The following is a 17,289-nucleotide window of genomic DNA, read 5'->3' on the forward strand; positions in this document are numbered from 1 at the left end:
GTGAACACCTTGTGTTCTAATGTAAAGAAGATAGTCAGGATTCCTTTCCTTATAGTGGTTGGACCGTATTCATGTGCTTCCAGATCCAATGCTCGGAATCTGGTGAAGAACTTTGACAGAAAAATCAAATTGGTAGGCTATGAGGTACTCAGGCTTCAATATGGTTCAATCAACTTTGTAAGGGAGCACTTGAAGTTGGAATATGCCTACAAGCATGTTCCAGATATTGAAGACTTCTCATTCGAGTGTCTCAACAAGTACCAAACACAGGAGAAGTTTTGCTCGTGGCTAACAATTAGTGAGATTAAATTCTATAACAATTCTATTGATGTCTATGACCTTGCTGATGATGGAGCCTACATGCATCCCACATCCTACGAGAAGATCAAAGGTGCCCCAATTTTGTCTATCCCACCTGCAAGTCCTGTCATAGACACTATGGAGGTTCTTATGTAGGGGATAATCAAAAGAATAGATAAATGGGTGGAGTGGAGCCGAGCAAGGAAGAAGAGGACCGGAAGCACTGGTTCTATGGGTGGAGTATCTACTGGAGCCGCCCAATCAACCGCAGCAACAACCACCACGGTTACTACGTCAACATTTGCAGGCCCATTACAATCCATTAGTCAAGGTGGAGACCAACCCTCGGAGAAGATTGTGCCAATCACTCCTACCTGCAAAGATGGCTCTCTTCCAGACACCAGGAAAGTTGGGGAGAAGGAGGGAGACAAGGACAAAGGGAAAGAACAAGAGAAATCAGTGACCAAGCCATCTTCCCCTATCCAAGTAATCAATTTGGATGGTGACACCAACCCCATGGATGGCTAGGAACAAGGTGCATCTCAACAAGGGGATACCTTAGCCCTTTCGATGACTAAGGTCGCCGCCTTCCCTGTTGCTTCATAGAGCAAGAAAACTCCCTTAATTCCAAGGAAGCTATTCGATCCCACTGCCTTGCAATCGGCTACCAATGTGCTCTCTACAAAGTCATAACTCAAAGAGACCATTGATATGAAGAAGAGGTGATATGAAGAAGAGGAGATATGAAGAAGCAGCTCCATCAAAGGACTTGATCACACAAGTCACCTCTTCTCAGCCATCCAAGAAGACGAAGAAGCAGAAGACAATTGTTACACTAGCTACTGATTTAACAATTGGTCATATGCTAGTGGAGATTGCTGAGCCACAAAAGGAAGGCAAATTTCATGAGCTTTCCAAAGATGACTTCCGAATTAGGATAGTCGATCTTGGTATCCCTGTTCATGACTCCATGGTGAAAATGTGGAAGTCCACCGATGAGAAAATTAATGATAAGCTGGACGAGCCTAGAGCAGAAAAGGAAATCTTGAAGGCCTCTAACTAGATAATTGGTGGAGTACATAAGGTCTGCAGTAGGGAGCACTTTGTCAAGTCAATTTGACCCGAATGCAAAGAACATAAATCTACTCCTAAAGCTGCAGCAAGAAAGACAATTCAGGCAGATTAGCCGAGCATGGGTAGATCAAATGAAGGCTCAAGGTCCCCCATTGGTTGAAAACTTGGTAAGCCTAGTATTAGATGCTCACCAACTTAGGGAGGCAGCTTCAAATCATCAAACCACCATACAAAATGTAGCAAACAAACTAACAAAGCGGTTGGCCCTTCTACAAGAAGTTATTGACATGAAGACTAATTTTACCATTACCCATGGGATCCTCAAGACGGGCAAGGAGTCATTGTTTCACTGGAAACAATCCTTGGAGTTTGTTATAGAAAGCTCTCTGAGGTCCGCAAATGAGCTCAAGGATGTACATGACCTAGTGTAGAAGGTCATTGAGAAGTTATTTCAATATTTGAAAATATTGCATACAGAGTCCTTTGTGTCCACTAATGGCAAGCTTGTGGATATTGAGAGGATGAAGTCGAATTTCTTGGCGTTTGTTGACGAAGTTGTAGATCCACTCAATTTCCAAGTGTTGAAGATCCAAGAACTCTCAGCAGTAGACGCAATCATAAGGAGGGAATCGGAGAAATTTCAGTCGAAGGTTGCCCAAATAGATGAATTGGTTGAGATGTATGACTACTAGATGATTCAAGCTGACAACATCATCATTCCAGATGTCGAAGAACTGGACAAAGTAACTAACGCCATGAAAGCTTATAGAGCCAAAGCAATTACTCCTAAGAAGGCATGATATTCCGATGTTCTTCCAAACATCTATCACTCTCCCTCTTCTCCTTTTTTGTAGCCATTCATGGCATTTTGTCAATCTCTATAACAGACAATGATTCAAGCTTGTCCTATTTTTAGTTTATTCTATTCAGAGATGCTCTACGAAGCAATCATCCAGTGTAACCGGCCATTTTAAGAAGGCTTATAAATGTAACCTTTTGAGAAGTTAATAAGATCAACAAAAATTACTTTTGGGGAAACCCTTGTAGTTGGGACTACTGTGTGTGACTAGGAGTCCATTTCTAGTTTTGTTGTTCATTTAGTTTCAGTATAGTGTATGGAATGGATGTGTTATTGTTGAGAATTCAATGAATGTAAATGAACTTGGTTTTGTTTCCTTCGTTCAATAGATTGTATGTCTTACTTTCTTCAGCATAACCATCTCTTTTGTTCTCTCTGTTGTATGTTGTAGTTTATGTGTTTAGTGTAGTTTGTTGCATAAGGAGGCCGAAAATTGGTGGATGGAGTAGCTGAGAGATGGACAATCCGGGTATTGTCAAAACACAAGCTAACTGTGTAATCCAGAAATTACCTATTTCGCCATCTCTTCCTTCTCTCCTCCTATCATAGTTGGTTATGCATGTTTCCATTTCTTGCATTTAGGTCAGAATAGATTGCATGTTGTGAGCTAGTCCCCCTTTCAATTGCCTAGGTTGTTTAAAGTGTTGAGCAACTTGGTATTTGCCTCTCCTGCTCTCTGGTTAAGAGCACACCCCCAAAACCCAAAAAACAAAATTCATTGCAAATCTTGCATGTAAAAGGGAGTTTTACCTTTCAATTCAGGGGTTTTTGATAGATAACCCATTCTGTTGTTAACTTCCTTGTCCTCCATAGGCCATTGGGCAAGCTGAGCGTCAAGGTATAAACCAAAAAATAAGGAAGACAAACTATTAACCAACACATCTTTAATTACAACAATGTATTATTAGGCCCTACAATGAACTATCTCACAAGGTGACAAAGTGGTTGAATAGTCTAAGCTCAAGCTAAGAGAAAGATCAAGATCTTTTTAAAGATGGCAATATTTGGTAAAATCTGGGTTTACAATATGCTGAATCTATCTTCCCAGATTTTAGTGAAATTCCAAGGTTGCATGGGAACGCATACCCACGTACCCAAGTACCAGGTACTTAGTGAAGAGCATTATAGCTAAGGACCTTAATTAAGATTTCTTATTTTTGTTTTGCGTATCAGCTTGTTGTTTATCAAGCTTGAAACAATACGTAATCAGTTTGAGACTTTATCACTGTTCAAGTCAGAAGCTTATCATTTGCAATATGTCACTGTTATATGATTTATGATCTTCCATGTTTAAACTTTAAAATCTGTCTTCTCTGTTATGCATCTAAACAATTAAGATATATTATAATTACAAACAATTTGTAAATCTGAAATTGATATCAATGCATTACATCTGATTTATCACTGTTCTTGTTTTGAAAAACCTTTGTTATGACTCATATTTTCAGATTTTCTAAGTTGCCGATTTGGGTTCAGGGACGGATTTGGGTTCAAGGTTTGGGTTCATGAGTGTGTGTGTAGTGTGTACAAAAAAATAAGAGAAACATGCATAATTGTAAAACTAAGTCATTTCATAGTATGAATATGTGTTGCTTGATCATTGATCAATGCCAAATGTCAAAGATAAACATTAAACACTCGCTCATTAATCTATGTTCATAATTGAAAAGTTTCTTATTAGGCTTCTTTTAGGGTTGCAAAAAAATATTAAAAACTCATTCAGTGTTTTTATTGTCGCTTTTTTGGCCCCACAGCCGCAGGTCTGCCTGGATTTACCCAGGTCCATGGTGGGTCCAGGCAGCGTCCTTGCTGTGGACCCACAGTCCCCAACAAGGACCTTGCTCAGACCCACAGCAGACATGGATGAATCCGGACCCGGAACTGAGCTCCAAGGTCCGAACCTAACTTCCCAGCAGATTTTCTATAAATATTAAACCATATTTTAATAAAAATGATGTACCCAAGTACCCCCATCCCCTAATTGAAAAATAGTCATACCCATACCCATACTTGTTCCCTAAGTACCCAAGTCCCCATGCAACCTTGTGAAATTAATATCATATCATAAGATCAAAATTATTTTGCTAATAAGAATTAAGAACTTGGAGAAATTTATGGAATGATGATTTAAGTTGATCCTAATTCTAACTGAAGTCATTTCAGTTGCTTTGTTTGAATGTCATTGCAAATTTCTTATCTCTTTAAAGGGAGTTTCATGCATCCTTTTTCTCTTGTTTTGCAGGGAAAACCATTGTGGACAAGGAGATGTTTGAGACCTCAAGAACTCTAGGCCGGTGGATGCTACAAGAGAAAGGCTTCGAGCTTGTGGCTTTCATATGAGAAGGAGAGGATCCAACATCAAGGTCACGAGTCCAAGGGCAAGAAAGATCCAACTACATGAGGACAATTTCATGAATTCCAATGCAATCAAAGATTATATCAAGCTTACAAATTCGAGTTTAGAATTCAAGTCAGGGCATGAGGAAAACATTCAAAGGTTAGAAAAGATTTGAAAAGTGAGTCGTTCAGGAAAATGCTAATAGTTTTGGAAGAGTTAATCAAAGTTTGACATGTTGATAGTTACCTTCTAACAATCTAACAAGAAATATTTGCAATTTTAACAGACATATTCCAGAAGCCAAGATTCAAAGCACATGCTCTTAAATAGATCTTCATGATAAGGACAATCATGTGGTAATTGGTTGTCTTCTCCGATTAGAAAATTCTAATTTCAATGACAAGCAATCACAGCATTCCAAGTGTTCTATTTTTCTCATTGGTTGGAAAAAACATTGTAATTTTCTTAGTGACACATGATTAATTTGAAAACCCTAATTAGGGTTTGTGGGATGAATCTCAGCCCTCAATCTTGGCCCTTCATTGTAAATGAACATCTCTAAAAGGCCAAGGTGTTGTCGTTTGTAAGAGGTTAGAAGGTTAGGTTCATTAGTTTAGATTAGAAGCATTAGAGAGCTAGAAGTAGAGTAAGCTAGCTAAGGGTGAGACTTGATCAAATTGTTGCTATAGTGCTTATCAAAGTAATGAATAGTTCGTTTTTGTTTCTTTGTGGTGAATTACTTAATATTACTTTTACGTGTTGCATGGTTCCCTCAATCTTTCACTTGGAGTAGATTTCTTTTCATGATGAAGTAGTTTAGTTGGATGAAAGTAATTATGGATGTTGCTTGCTTGACTTACTTGAACAAATTCAGGCCACTAACCTCTTGCTAGCAATAGGCACTTAACCTCAACAACTATTCAGTTCTTGGTTTGAATCCAGTTGATGGGATTGGAGAGGGATATTGATTTGAAACCATTCGAGTTAAGTCCCCAAAGTGATAACCAACAAATCACATTATTTCAATTGAGCCAGTATCCACAGTAAATGGAACCTTGAAGTCATTTCATAATCTTACTTTGCAAACTTAGCATGAGAGATGACCTTATATCAAGGAAGGAATGAGTGCCTAATGTTTCTCATCGAAACATTGTATTTAATTATGCATGTTGTAGTGGAACAAAACTCACATCAACAAGTCGCCCTTTTCAAGATTAATCATGTGGTACATTATTTCCAGCACCAACAAGATAAAACAATTCTACTATTCTAGAATCACAGCTCTCTTTGAAACCTCCTCGATATTGCTTAATATATAAGAGGTAATTTGGCTCCATTCCTCCAAGAATCAATGCAAGAAACATCTCCTCTTCTGAGGACTCGGGGGAAAACAGATACAACTCCCTCTAAAACCTCCTTGTTAAATTAACAGAATGTAGCATGAACAAGTTTTGGATTCCGGACAGAGCCTTCAAAATGTGTTTTTTTCATTCATATGTAGCTTGAGAAGAAGTGTTTTAACTCATAATGCAGCAATAAACAATATCAATCAATATATTTTAAATTCCAGTAATACACAATGAAGAAATAGTCAGTAGGTCAGATATGCAATGTAAATGTTCTCTATATACGGGTTCTGAAGATGGATGTAATACACTGTAAATCTCATTTTACTGAAAGCTAAAATTGTAGCAAATGGGAAAAACAACAGACTCTTTGTATTTGATTATCAGGACATTGATCTGCTAACCCTTCTCTTTTCATCACTACATTATTTCATTTTTTTCCGAAAAAATGTAGTTGTTTCTTGTGTAGGTTCCACAAGCACCAATATGCCTAGAACTTTGATTCCCCAAAGAATTTACTTGCCTAATTTCTGTCATGAAGTCAACTTACACTAGTGACATAAGTTTTAAAAACTCTTTATCCAACATGAATATTCTTGATAATAAGCCTGTTATTCTTGTACACCAAGCATCCTTTCCTAAAGGGTTTATAACATAGACAATCTTAATAGGTTTGCTACAAGATAGTGATTTCTATGGGCATTGAAGACATCCCATTATCCTCCCCATTGAAGCAAACTATCACAGATACTCCCCAAGGCGATAGTGATTTCTTTGGGCATTGAAGACATCCCATTATCCTCCCCATTGAAGACATCCCATTATCCTCCCCATTGAAGCAAACTATCACAGATACTCCCCAAGGCTGTTTCCTAGAACATATTAAAGTGTCGAAGAAATTCCATTATCCTCCCCCATTAAAGCAAACTTTCACAGATACTCCCCATTCCCTTCAAGGCTCCTACTGTTTTACACTCAGTTACTGGGTTATGCTAATTAGGCCTGGGTCCTGGTACTGGTACAGTTCTGGTCCTTGTTTTTCTTGGATTCTTCCTGGGTGCTTGAGCTCTAAGTGGGTTTTTCTGTGAGGAACCCATCATGAACCCAGGCACCCAGGAAGTACCTGAGGGCAGTACCCAAGCAAATATACCAAAATATATGCATATAAATGAAATCTGCATTCTCTAGTCTTTCATATGATATAAATCACAGGTATGTGGAGTGTTGAGATTTTAGGCAACGCAACCTCTGGCCTTCCCACGTTAGATACTCATCTCCTCTTCACCACCTTCAAAAAACTAGGTGCTTGATAGATCGTTCAATGAGGACAGTTATCATTGTTATGTGGACCTTCCCTCTACTCCTCTCAACCCCAAACTAGCTTTCTACAGTGGACATTTTTTACAAGTTGCTGATAGGACTGTTGTTTGACCCACCTATTTTTAGTATCTTTGTTCTCATGGTCGGGAATTCCCCTTTGTCAATTTTGAGCGTGTCCTTTTCAACTTAATCTTGAGATAGATCACCTTCAGCTTCAAAATGAAAGATTATGCCACTTTTGTTTCATTCATAGTTGGAGCCTGAGAAGCACTTTATTTTTTTTATTTCCAATCTCTTATGAAATATGTGGGTGGTACTATTGTTTACACAAGCATTTTGATGACTCTGTTTCACTATCATTTGTTACCTGGATCAAAGGTCCTAGATCAAAGGTGTTTAAGCGTTTTTCTTCACAAGGTCACCAACTTTAGGCCCAAATTTACCATATTGATTCCTTCTTACTATCCAACCCTGATGTTGGAGGCATTAAGCACCTTTTTGATGCTATTGACACATATGTGATTAGGAATAGATCAATAAGGCATTACTCTTCCTAGCGATCTACTATAGATACTTAACAACACCTCAATTCTCACTCTAATGGTTGTGGCTCTATCTCTTCTTGGTGTTGATTGGTTGTTCCAACTGATTATCCAAGAAAACCTTATGAATTGGCCACATTTAATACTCAAGCCCTTGGATCAGTGGGCAACTGACAAGATACAAACAGATGATTGCAATCTTCAACTTTTTAGGCTCTGCAAGCCCTAAGAGATGTTTCATAACGGTATCTTTAAATTTAACAATTTACTTTTAATTAATGTTTAAAACAGATAGCTCCCAATTAAAATATACCATGGAAATGTCAAATTTCATCAGGTTTGGCCTTATTCATTGGTACTACAGCATTCATGTAGTGTGGAGAGCTGAAACCTAAACCACACTACTTGTAAACATGAAAGTCAATCTGATTTAGATTTTAGGATTGTTCTGAAACTTTGCAGAGTGAATCACACTTAAACAATGCATATTCTAGGGTAAATGGAGTCAAATTTCAAGGAGTGACTGTTTAAACAACAAAATTACTCATAACATTGGCCGTGTTCATTAATGCCTTATATTAATTGAATCTCATTGAATCTCAAACCCTAAGTTATCCAAACCATACATTCAGAGTTACAGTGAATACTTTCGAGCATTGAATTATTTCCTTGAAAGTACACAGAAAAATATTTACACAATTACAAGAAAATTGTAATGACAAAATCAAAATATCCTTGATGTATTGATTTCTTGTAACTTTGGATGTACAATCATGAAGACAATTTGTAACTCTTTTAATTGATGTTCAAAAACTGTTATGACATTCACTCTATAAACTTTGACAACTACAGGCTGATTTATCATCCACAACCTTTAGACCTGACAAAAGGTACAAGCTACACACACCCCCACCTCACGGGAAATAAAATTTCAGAATGCCTTGAATGGCCTTGAAATCCCTTTTATAGAACAAGGGAGAAATAAGCATTGAGCCATGTACAATTGTCACATCTTCCTCTCATATACATGAGATGATGCAAAAAAGGCACCTTGGACAAAACCACCCCTCCCACAAACTAATAACTGATGCAACTAGTTAGGAGAAGGCTCGAGCCTTGAAGAAGACTTCCCACTTTCCAAAACTGCAATAAGTAGGCATCATTGATGCTTGTTCACATGCATTAACTACCTGACAGAGAATTGCTAATCTAGATTTGAATTCTGACCATAGATTTGATCTGATCAACAATTCCTGGCAAAGTTTGAAGAGTCTCCTTCTAGGCAACTTTTTATGTGGCAACATGCCACGTGGAATTTTTTGCCACTGTTGGAGCTTCAATAATGCTCCAGCCCATACACAAGCTTCGGCAGAGATCTACACATCACTTGAGTTGTCTTGTTTATCCTAGCTAGCATCTGAGCTACCATCTATCTTTGATCTGATTTGGCAATACATTTGGCATTGATAACTGTGCTGGAACTATTTGGGAGCCCCAGTGAAAGCAATATTTCCAGTAGAAACCACCCCTTTGGCCATGTAGGTATCCACTTCACCATCTAAAACCTTTCAGCCCAAAGGCTGGAGCTCTGCGATAGTTCCAACAAGCAATGAAGCTCTAGCAGAATGAAGACATTTGCCACATCAGAAGCCACAAGACCTTTCTTCATTTTTTGCTTGGGCAATGGAGCCTTAAAATGTTTCCAACGCAATGACAAGTTCCATTGAAAACCCTTGCTTTGCTAATGTGGATGTCCACAGAAGACATACTACTAGTTCTGCTGGCCTGCTGAAACTCGAAAGAAGTTCCAACAAAATAACAGAGCATCAGTGGAATGAAACCAAATGACATGTCACCTGCCGCGTGGATTCCACTCAACCACTGGGACTTGACAAGAGTTTCAGCAAACAAAAAAGCCCCAGCAGAATATGTTGACATGGATAATGGGCCTGCCACCTGACACACAAATAACTTATTTAGGGTTGTAAGGCTATGTGGAGACTTAGGAAAATAGAACACAAAGCTCGAGACTTAAGAGTAAGAAATAAAACTAAGTTGTCAAATCAGGAATGGGAAAGGGTACCAATACGTGGGTACGAAACCCTGGTACAGCAGAAATTTTTGTAGCGGGTTGGGTAGGTTTTTGGTACGTTCATAGAAATATGTATGTATGTATAACTATATATACACATATGCATATACATACATACATACATATTTGTGTGTGTGTGTGTATTTATATATACACACACATGTATACAACTTAAAAATAGAGTTAAGTTTAGAATGTCATAAACCCAAATATAGTTAACAAAAGCATTACAAATTTCAAATTTTGAAACATATCATTCTAATTTAAATTCAGGTTTCCATATCAAAAAACAAAGCCAGAATCTCATAATAGATAAGTTCAGAGTTCACTAATCAGCTGTCTAGGTCTTAAAAATATCTAAAAGATCGAACTAGAATCACTTAACATATCGGCATTTAAAAACACAAACCCCAGATGTGTACCCACAGGAGATTCGTTTCAGAATCAGATTCGATTTTGTTTCATACCCAGTAACTCCCAGAAAAGTCCCACAATTCAGCAACTTCGAAATAAAACATAACCAGGGAACCACAGGAACCTAGGACAAAGGGGCTGGTCAGCAACATGGATAAAAAGACATAAGCTGTAACTACAGTGACCAGTGATCAATAAGAACCAGTCAACCCCATAAAATAACATAGAGCTCGTAAAGGAAAAGTGAATTTAGGGATTACACTTGAAATTTCTCATAACTTTCAGTTTTTCAGGAAACCTTACCCTGCTTAAGAAAACAATAAACCCTAGAAAAACCTAACAGCCCTACTAGAAGGCAAGATCACATCAATAGTTTCTTTCATACTAATTATTATTCTTTGGCCTCAAGTGTTAGGAGAGATCCCATGCAAAATCGGTTACCTCATAGGATTGTCTAAGCTATCCAAACCCATTAACCTTAAACTTCCCCCAGAAAACACTATCAAACTGTGAGCCTTGGTACTCTAAATATGATAGACAATAACCTTAGCAGCTACTCCAACAGATTATTAAACACCAAATGCTTTTCCTTGAGGGTTAGTTGACTTAGAGATATTGGGGTTTCAGAGACTCTACTAACGGCGATCATGAGGCTCTACAAGACTGTTGTAGGCAAATCCAGGACTCCCAAGGGCTTTTTGGACCCAATCCAAAGCACCATTGGGGTGAAGCAGGGCTGCCCTCTCTCCCCCACTTTGTTTGGCAGTAATATTGATGAGCTTGAGGCTTACCTCCAAAAATCCTTGCTCCCGAATGACGGCTGCTACTTACACCAGGTCATGATCTTTATTCTCCTCTTTGTCGATGATGTGATTCTACTAGCATCTTCTCTTGAGGGATTCAGAGGCTTCTTGATAGGCTGGCCTCTTTATGCGATCAATGTCAGCTCATTGTGAACCTGAGTAAGACTTAGGTTATGGTTTTCAACTTTTTGAAGACTTCACACCTCCATTTTTGTTTACAAGGCCTAGAGATAGAGATCATTTTTGTACACTTACCTCGAGGTGAAGTTCTCTAGCCCATGTTTCAACTTGAGACCCACTATTCAGCCTAGGATTAATAAAGGGCTGGGCTCCCTTGCCATGTTAGAGAAACAGTCAGAACACTTCCTCCAAATTGTCGGACTCTTTGGTCAAACCCATAGTCTTATACGGTTCAGTGGTTTGGGGCTCATCCCTCCTAGACTGCAATTGGTCCTTAGTCGAGTGAGTTCAGACACTTTTCCTCAAGCGTATCATCAAATGTCACTGTTCCACTCTCTATAGTCTTATTTTGGCAGAATATGTCATCTTCAATCTAGTTCGGTTTCTTCACTGTCTTCGGGGTTTTGTGGATTCAACTCATAGTCGACACAGATACTCTTACCTAGCTTACAACTCTTCAGTTACTGTCATTAGTTCTGATTCCTCCACTAGAGCCCATTGTTGGTATGCTCAGGACACTATTCTACTGGGTTCGATCAAGATTGAAATTAATCGTCTCCCTCTATATTAGTTCTCTTTGGATGCTCCCGCTCACCTCCTCCCCTCTTGTCAAGAGTTGAATGAGCATGTGAAACTCAATATTTACAGGTAGTACATTAGGACGACTTGGATCAACCTTTCGGGAGGGTTGCATCCGCCGATGGCCTATTATGTCGAGCACTTCTAGAAATTCGTGATGGGATTATCATATGTTCTACATATTTGATCCGGCGTTGGTGCCATGCCCTTCATATCTCTCTTGGTTCTTTTAGAGTTGAATCCCATCAGCTTAGATACCAAACTGGCCATCACATCGACAGAGAGGGTATATGCCATTTATGTACTTTGGCAAAGACGAAACAGAGATTAACTTCATCTTTTGTTGTCCCATCTACTATGAGATCATAAGGAGGTTTTACTGTCTTTTCCGAGATTTCAGGTCCTTATTGACCTTTTCCAGTTACATTGACCAACATTGCCCAGTGCTCTCAAGTCCTTATTGGCTTGTTCCAGTTACATTGACCAACATTGCCTAGCACTCTATCTTTGAGAGGCCACTCAGCTTCGAGGCTGTACTTTACAGTTAATGTTTCCTCGACACCAAGCTTTGGATCAGTGTATCACCGACTTTTATGTGCCCATGTCTCCCACCAAGGGCATGAAGCGGCAGTTTTGCACTTGTGCTCCCAACCACATCAAATCAATGAGACCCTATTCTAGACTCAACAGACAGTGGCACTCTTCATCCAACAGTACTCGGAGACATTCTAGGACCTTTGCTCGCCCATTCCTTATACTTCGATGATGGAAATTTATCTTACCTTATCTTATCTAGGTGTTAGCAGATGCCAATAAGGGCAGTAGGTGTTATTTATGATTTTGACATTTTATAGTTCAAAGTTGCAGCCTTTGAGCATTTTGTTGCAATTTTTATATAATATATATGCACGACAATAATGAAAGCAAAAAAAATTGTTATCTTGTTTGTTGACTCTTATGTAAATCTCAATTCACCTCTAATGATATGAATTATAGCTCCGTAATATATATGGTGAATGATTTATCAAATTTTGGATATGAAATTGTCTTGTATTTTTGTAAGCTTTCTCCTGAAGAATGTCCTCATGGAAAGTACACCCTAGAAGCTTAGTGTAACATAGATTATTGGTTGTGAATGGACATTAATAGGTTTTTCCTCTTTTTTTCTCACTTAAACAGTATAATCTTCTTATGCTCCTGCTAAAGCAACATTCTATGTGCTATTATTGTACATATTGTTTAACATCAAAATTCACTTTGAACATAAGAGTGAAGGTTCTCCATCTGTGTAACCTCTCTGAGATGGACTACTGTCTGAGTAATCTTCTTTAGTAAGACAATATTGATGCAGACTATTCTCTGCGCAACCAGGGAGGTGAAGGTGTTTGACTGTAGTTTTTCACAATCTTCCATAAGTTGTGTGCTCTAAAATAAATATGGTGGAAATAATACAGAGCAGGAGAAGTCGTATATACAAGGATTTATTAAGACAGATTACTAGATTAGCATTGCAGAACACCCAGGAATGTTTAAAACAATATGAGAGAGGTGGATAAGATGACAAGAGGAAAAGTTAGCGCATCTTAGATAAGAGCACCATACTTCACTTTTGAACCAGATATTATCAGAAAACTAGCTGTAGCCTGCTGCTCACAATTATGAGCTAATACAACAAGGCATACCTATACATGCATTTTCGCAAGAGTATATAACTTCTTAGGAGGGAAATCAATACCAAGATTTTAAAACCATGCAAACAGGCCATAAGTATTAAGCTAAATCGACGCTCTTAGGAAAGCTCATCCACAAGAGATGTAACTTTGCGAAACCAAATCGCTTGTATATGCTGCCTCTGAATCTAATGTATATGTGCACATGGATCTTCGAAAAATGATAATTCAAACACTGCTCCCTACATTTTTCACCTCACTTTTTGAAATTTAATTAAAAATGGTGGTTAACAGGAAAAAATTTTGGTGCCAATCTCTGTATAAGACAGCTAGATAAGGGAGCTTTTTTGCTAGAAAATGGCCTCTGACAGCCCCTCCTAAAATGAGCACACCACCTAAAGCGGCCTTACGGGGAAATTTGTTAACATGCACGATGATGAATGAAAACTGACATAATAAAAGCCCTCTTCAATATTTCCCAAACTTCAATCCAAAAACTTTACACAATATGAACTGTTTTTGGGACACACGTTCCACAAAAGACAGACCTAGATGAGCACAGAAAAAATGCATTGGAGAAATGTTTTTCATCGAACACCTCTGATCACACTAAGTGAGACCATCTTTTTTTAATAAATAAGAGATACTCTGCACATATAGTGAACCACCAAAGCTGGGGTCCATGGAATGTGTATATCATCAAAATTCACCCAAAACTTGTATCCACAATTCTTGTATTTGCGGCTCAGTCAATCACCTAGACACAAGGGGAGCAAGCAAACTCGTCACATTGGCAGTCACTTTTCCCATACCACTGAACTATGATCGGCGTAGCAAGGTTAATCCATACAATCTCCTGAACCATTATTCAGATTGAATACTTATGGATACTTGCCGGTCACATTCAATCAGAATTTTCTAAAATGGGTCGCCAAAAAGACACATTTTTATGCAAAAAATAAAAATAAAAATACTACAAATTAGGCAGTTACCAGATTACCGAGGTTTCTAGATAAGGAACTATCCATATCACATCTCCTAGTAACTAATATCCTAATGACTAATTTTATCATTACTTGAATCTCAGGCAACCTTGACAAAACCCAAGCTGGTTGAGCCAGCTGAGAAGAGACGGGAGACTTGTCATTCAACCATTAAAAAGTCAAAATCGAAGGCAGCCTTCCTCGTGAGCTGCTGCAATCTCTCTTATTGTATCGTCTAGATTTTCTATTCGCGGCACCCATAAGACAAAAGACGGCATTTGCAGGATCAAATGGTCATTTTGAGTAATCTTGGCCGAGTTTTTATGTGTTCATAATTAAGTTCTGATAGATTTGATTTTCTAAAGCTACCACCAAAGACTACTAATGTAGAAAGAATAATACTAAATAATTTTATGGAAATCCGTGAAACTTAGAAAGAAAAAAAAAACTGAAAATTTGAGAATCATGAGAGTCATGAGCTAACCTTCCGATCCAAAAGGACAAGGAGGCCCCCAGTATCTTAGCTGTGAAAACACAGACCACCCCTCTGAAAAATCCAAATAAAATGGCAGCTCCTGCTTCAAAAAACACTGCATAAGGCAAACAAAAAGAGAGCGTGACCGTGTGAACTAGAACATAGACAGGCATTGCCCAACTCCCCAGTTTCTCGGACATGTCACGAAATCCCTCCATCAAGGCTTCCTTGTTTCCTCCATAGGCATTGTTCAAAACAATTATCACAGCTGCGATCACCACAATTAACACTACAATCCCAAATTTGCTTCCATTCCCCATCAAGTTCTTTTCTCAGCAGGAAGAAGTGAGAGAGCGTAATGGGGAAGTGGAGACGCCGGGTGAGCGAATTGTGGGGGGCTCTGTTCGCAAATGAGAATAACGAATTGCTTGCAGAAGCAGATCACTATTTACTTTTGAAATTTGTTTACTATATATTTGAGCACCCAGATCTGAACGGAGAAAGCTAATTTGGTCGATTAAAAATAGGTTTTGTTTGTCTAAAATGAGCAGCCGCAAAGGAATAGCCGGCCGATTCAAACGTGCGCACTATAAGGGCCTCTTTGGTGGCTGGAATAGGATTCGAGAACTGGCATTCGGAAACTGTGTTTGGGATTCTAGAACTTGAAATTCAGATTACTGTTTTAAAGATTTGATTTGGGACCGTTTGGTTCACGAAGAATTTATTATGAGATTACACATTTTAACCGTGTGGTTGCACATTTCTGGAATTGGATATGAAGCATGGCCATGCCAAAACTCACAATGACAGACAAATTAAACCAAAAGAAAACGAAAAAAATCAAAGGAAAACAATCTACAAACTACTCTGTTAGTGAAGCAAATGGCCATTGTGACAGCTAGGGTTTGAACTCACGAGTAGAACCTCGGCGAAATGCACAAAGGCAAGGTTAGCGCAAGAAAGAAGTCGTAAAAAATCGACGAATCTGCATTCAACACAAAAGTACCACCGTTTTATAAGAGTTTGGTCGACCAAAGAAGAAATAATGGGTTGGGTAAGGAGCACATATGCCTTTGCACAGCTCCTCACAAGTAAAAATAGCGGCACCGTAATGAACAAAAAAAGAAGGGCCTCGTATTTAGAGCGAAATCTATTAAACCCTAGCAAAATGGAGAGCAAAATGCAACCATACCTTTGTAGAGACGTTGAGAAACCAAAGAAAATGGAGAGCAGAATGTTTGGCAAAGAAAAAATGGATCTACAAACAACAACGTGAGAAACCAGAGAAAATGAAGCAAAACATTTGCAGAGATAAAATGGAGTGCAAACGAATATAATCTGGCAGACAAAAAGTTCGAGTGCCAAAAAAAATTAGGTTTGTCGGATTTTTAAAAAGTTCCTTTTGTATTAATTTGCAATGCTCATTTTTCCCAAAATTTCTAATTAAAACGGGTATTTGAGCAATACCAACTATTTGGAAGGAAGACTGAATCCTCGAATTGGGGGATAAATGAGGATACGGAATTCTAATTTTTTCGTATTCCAATTCTCATTTCGTTGACCCAAACAGTGGATTACGATTTTTTTAGAATTCGCAATTCTAATTCTTGTTGATATCCATGAACCAAACGGGCCCTAACTTCTGGGGTTTATGTAAATTAATGTTTTTAATTGGTCATTTATAGAGTTATGCTATGGCTTCAAATCAAACATTATCTTTTTGATGAATAGTCCTTTTCTATTAATAAAAATTTACTAAGAATACAATTCACAAAAAAAAAGTCGAAGGATACAAGATCACCCCATGAATGAGTTCACACGGCCATAGCCGGAGCAAAAACACACGACCGCAGCCAGAATCAGACACTATTCATTATGTATATGTATATGTATATGTATATGTATATGTATAAGGCAACCTCAAGCAACCAAACCAGTGCCAGCCGAAGGTGGTGGTTCATCTCTGTCATGGAAGCGCCAATCATCTTAGAATGACTTTTGTTAAGGTTTATTGTTTGTTATATTGTTCGTTTCAATCTTTGAGTCTTTATTTTTATACTAGGTTTATTATGGAATTATAGTCTTTAATGTGGTTCTGGTTAATTTTGGTTAAATAGTTGATGTTGGTCTAGAGTTTGTGAACAAACACCCTTATAAGATTGTTTTGAAGTGTTTCATAAGGTATGACTGTTCTAAATGTTGTTTATCATGTTCAAGATTTTGTAAATACTTGTGATTGGTTTGAGAGTTTAATTTTGATTGGGTATTTTGTAGGAAGGGTTCCATTTATGTGGCATAAGAATTTACACAAATC

At 38.2% G+C, this 17,289-nt stretch overlaps 1 protein-coding gene across 1 annotated transcript in view; it reads right to left on the bottom strand.

Moving 5' to 3' along the window:
- LOC149540945 (SNARE associated Golgi protein family) overlaps positions 1-15,667 on the bottom strand; it is a 31,696-nt gene extending 16,029 nt beyond the window's left edge. Inside the window, exon 1 of the mRNA XM_089802010.1 lies at positions 14,985-15,667. Coding sequence (XP_089658136.1) covers positions 14,985-15,295 — 311 coding nt within the window. The 5' untranslated portion in view covers positions 15,296-15,667. The remainder of the gene's footprint in view (positions 1-14,984) is intronic.
- Between the last annotated feature and the right edge of the window lie 1,622 nt (positions 15,668-17,289).

Source organism: Cupressus sempervirens, chromosome 9 (assembly GCF_028749045.1).
Source record: "Cupressus sempervirens isolate cs-2001-9-10 chromosome 9, ASM2874904v1, whole genome shotgun sequence".
Taxonomy (NCBI): Eukaryota; Viridiplantae; Streptophyta; class Pinopsida; order Cupressales; family Cupressaceae; genus Cupressus; species Cupressus sempervirens.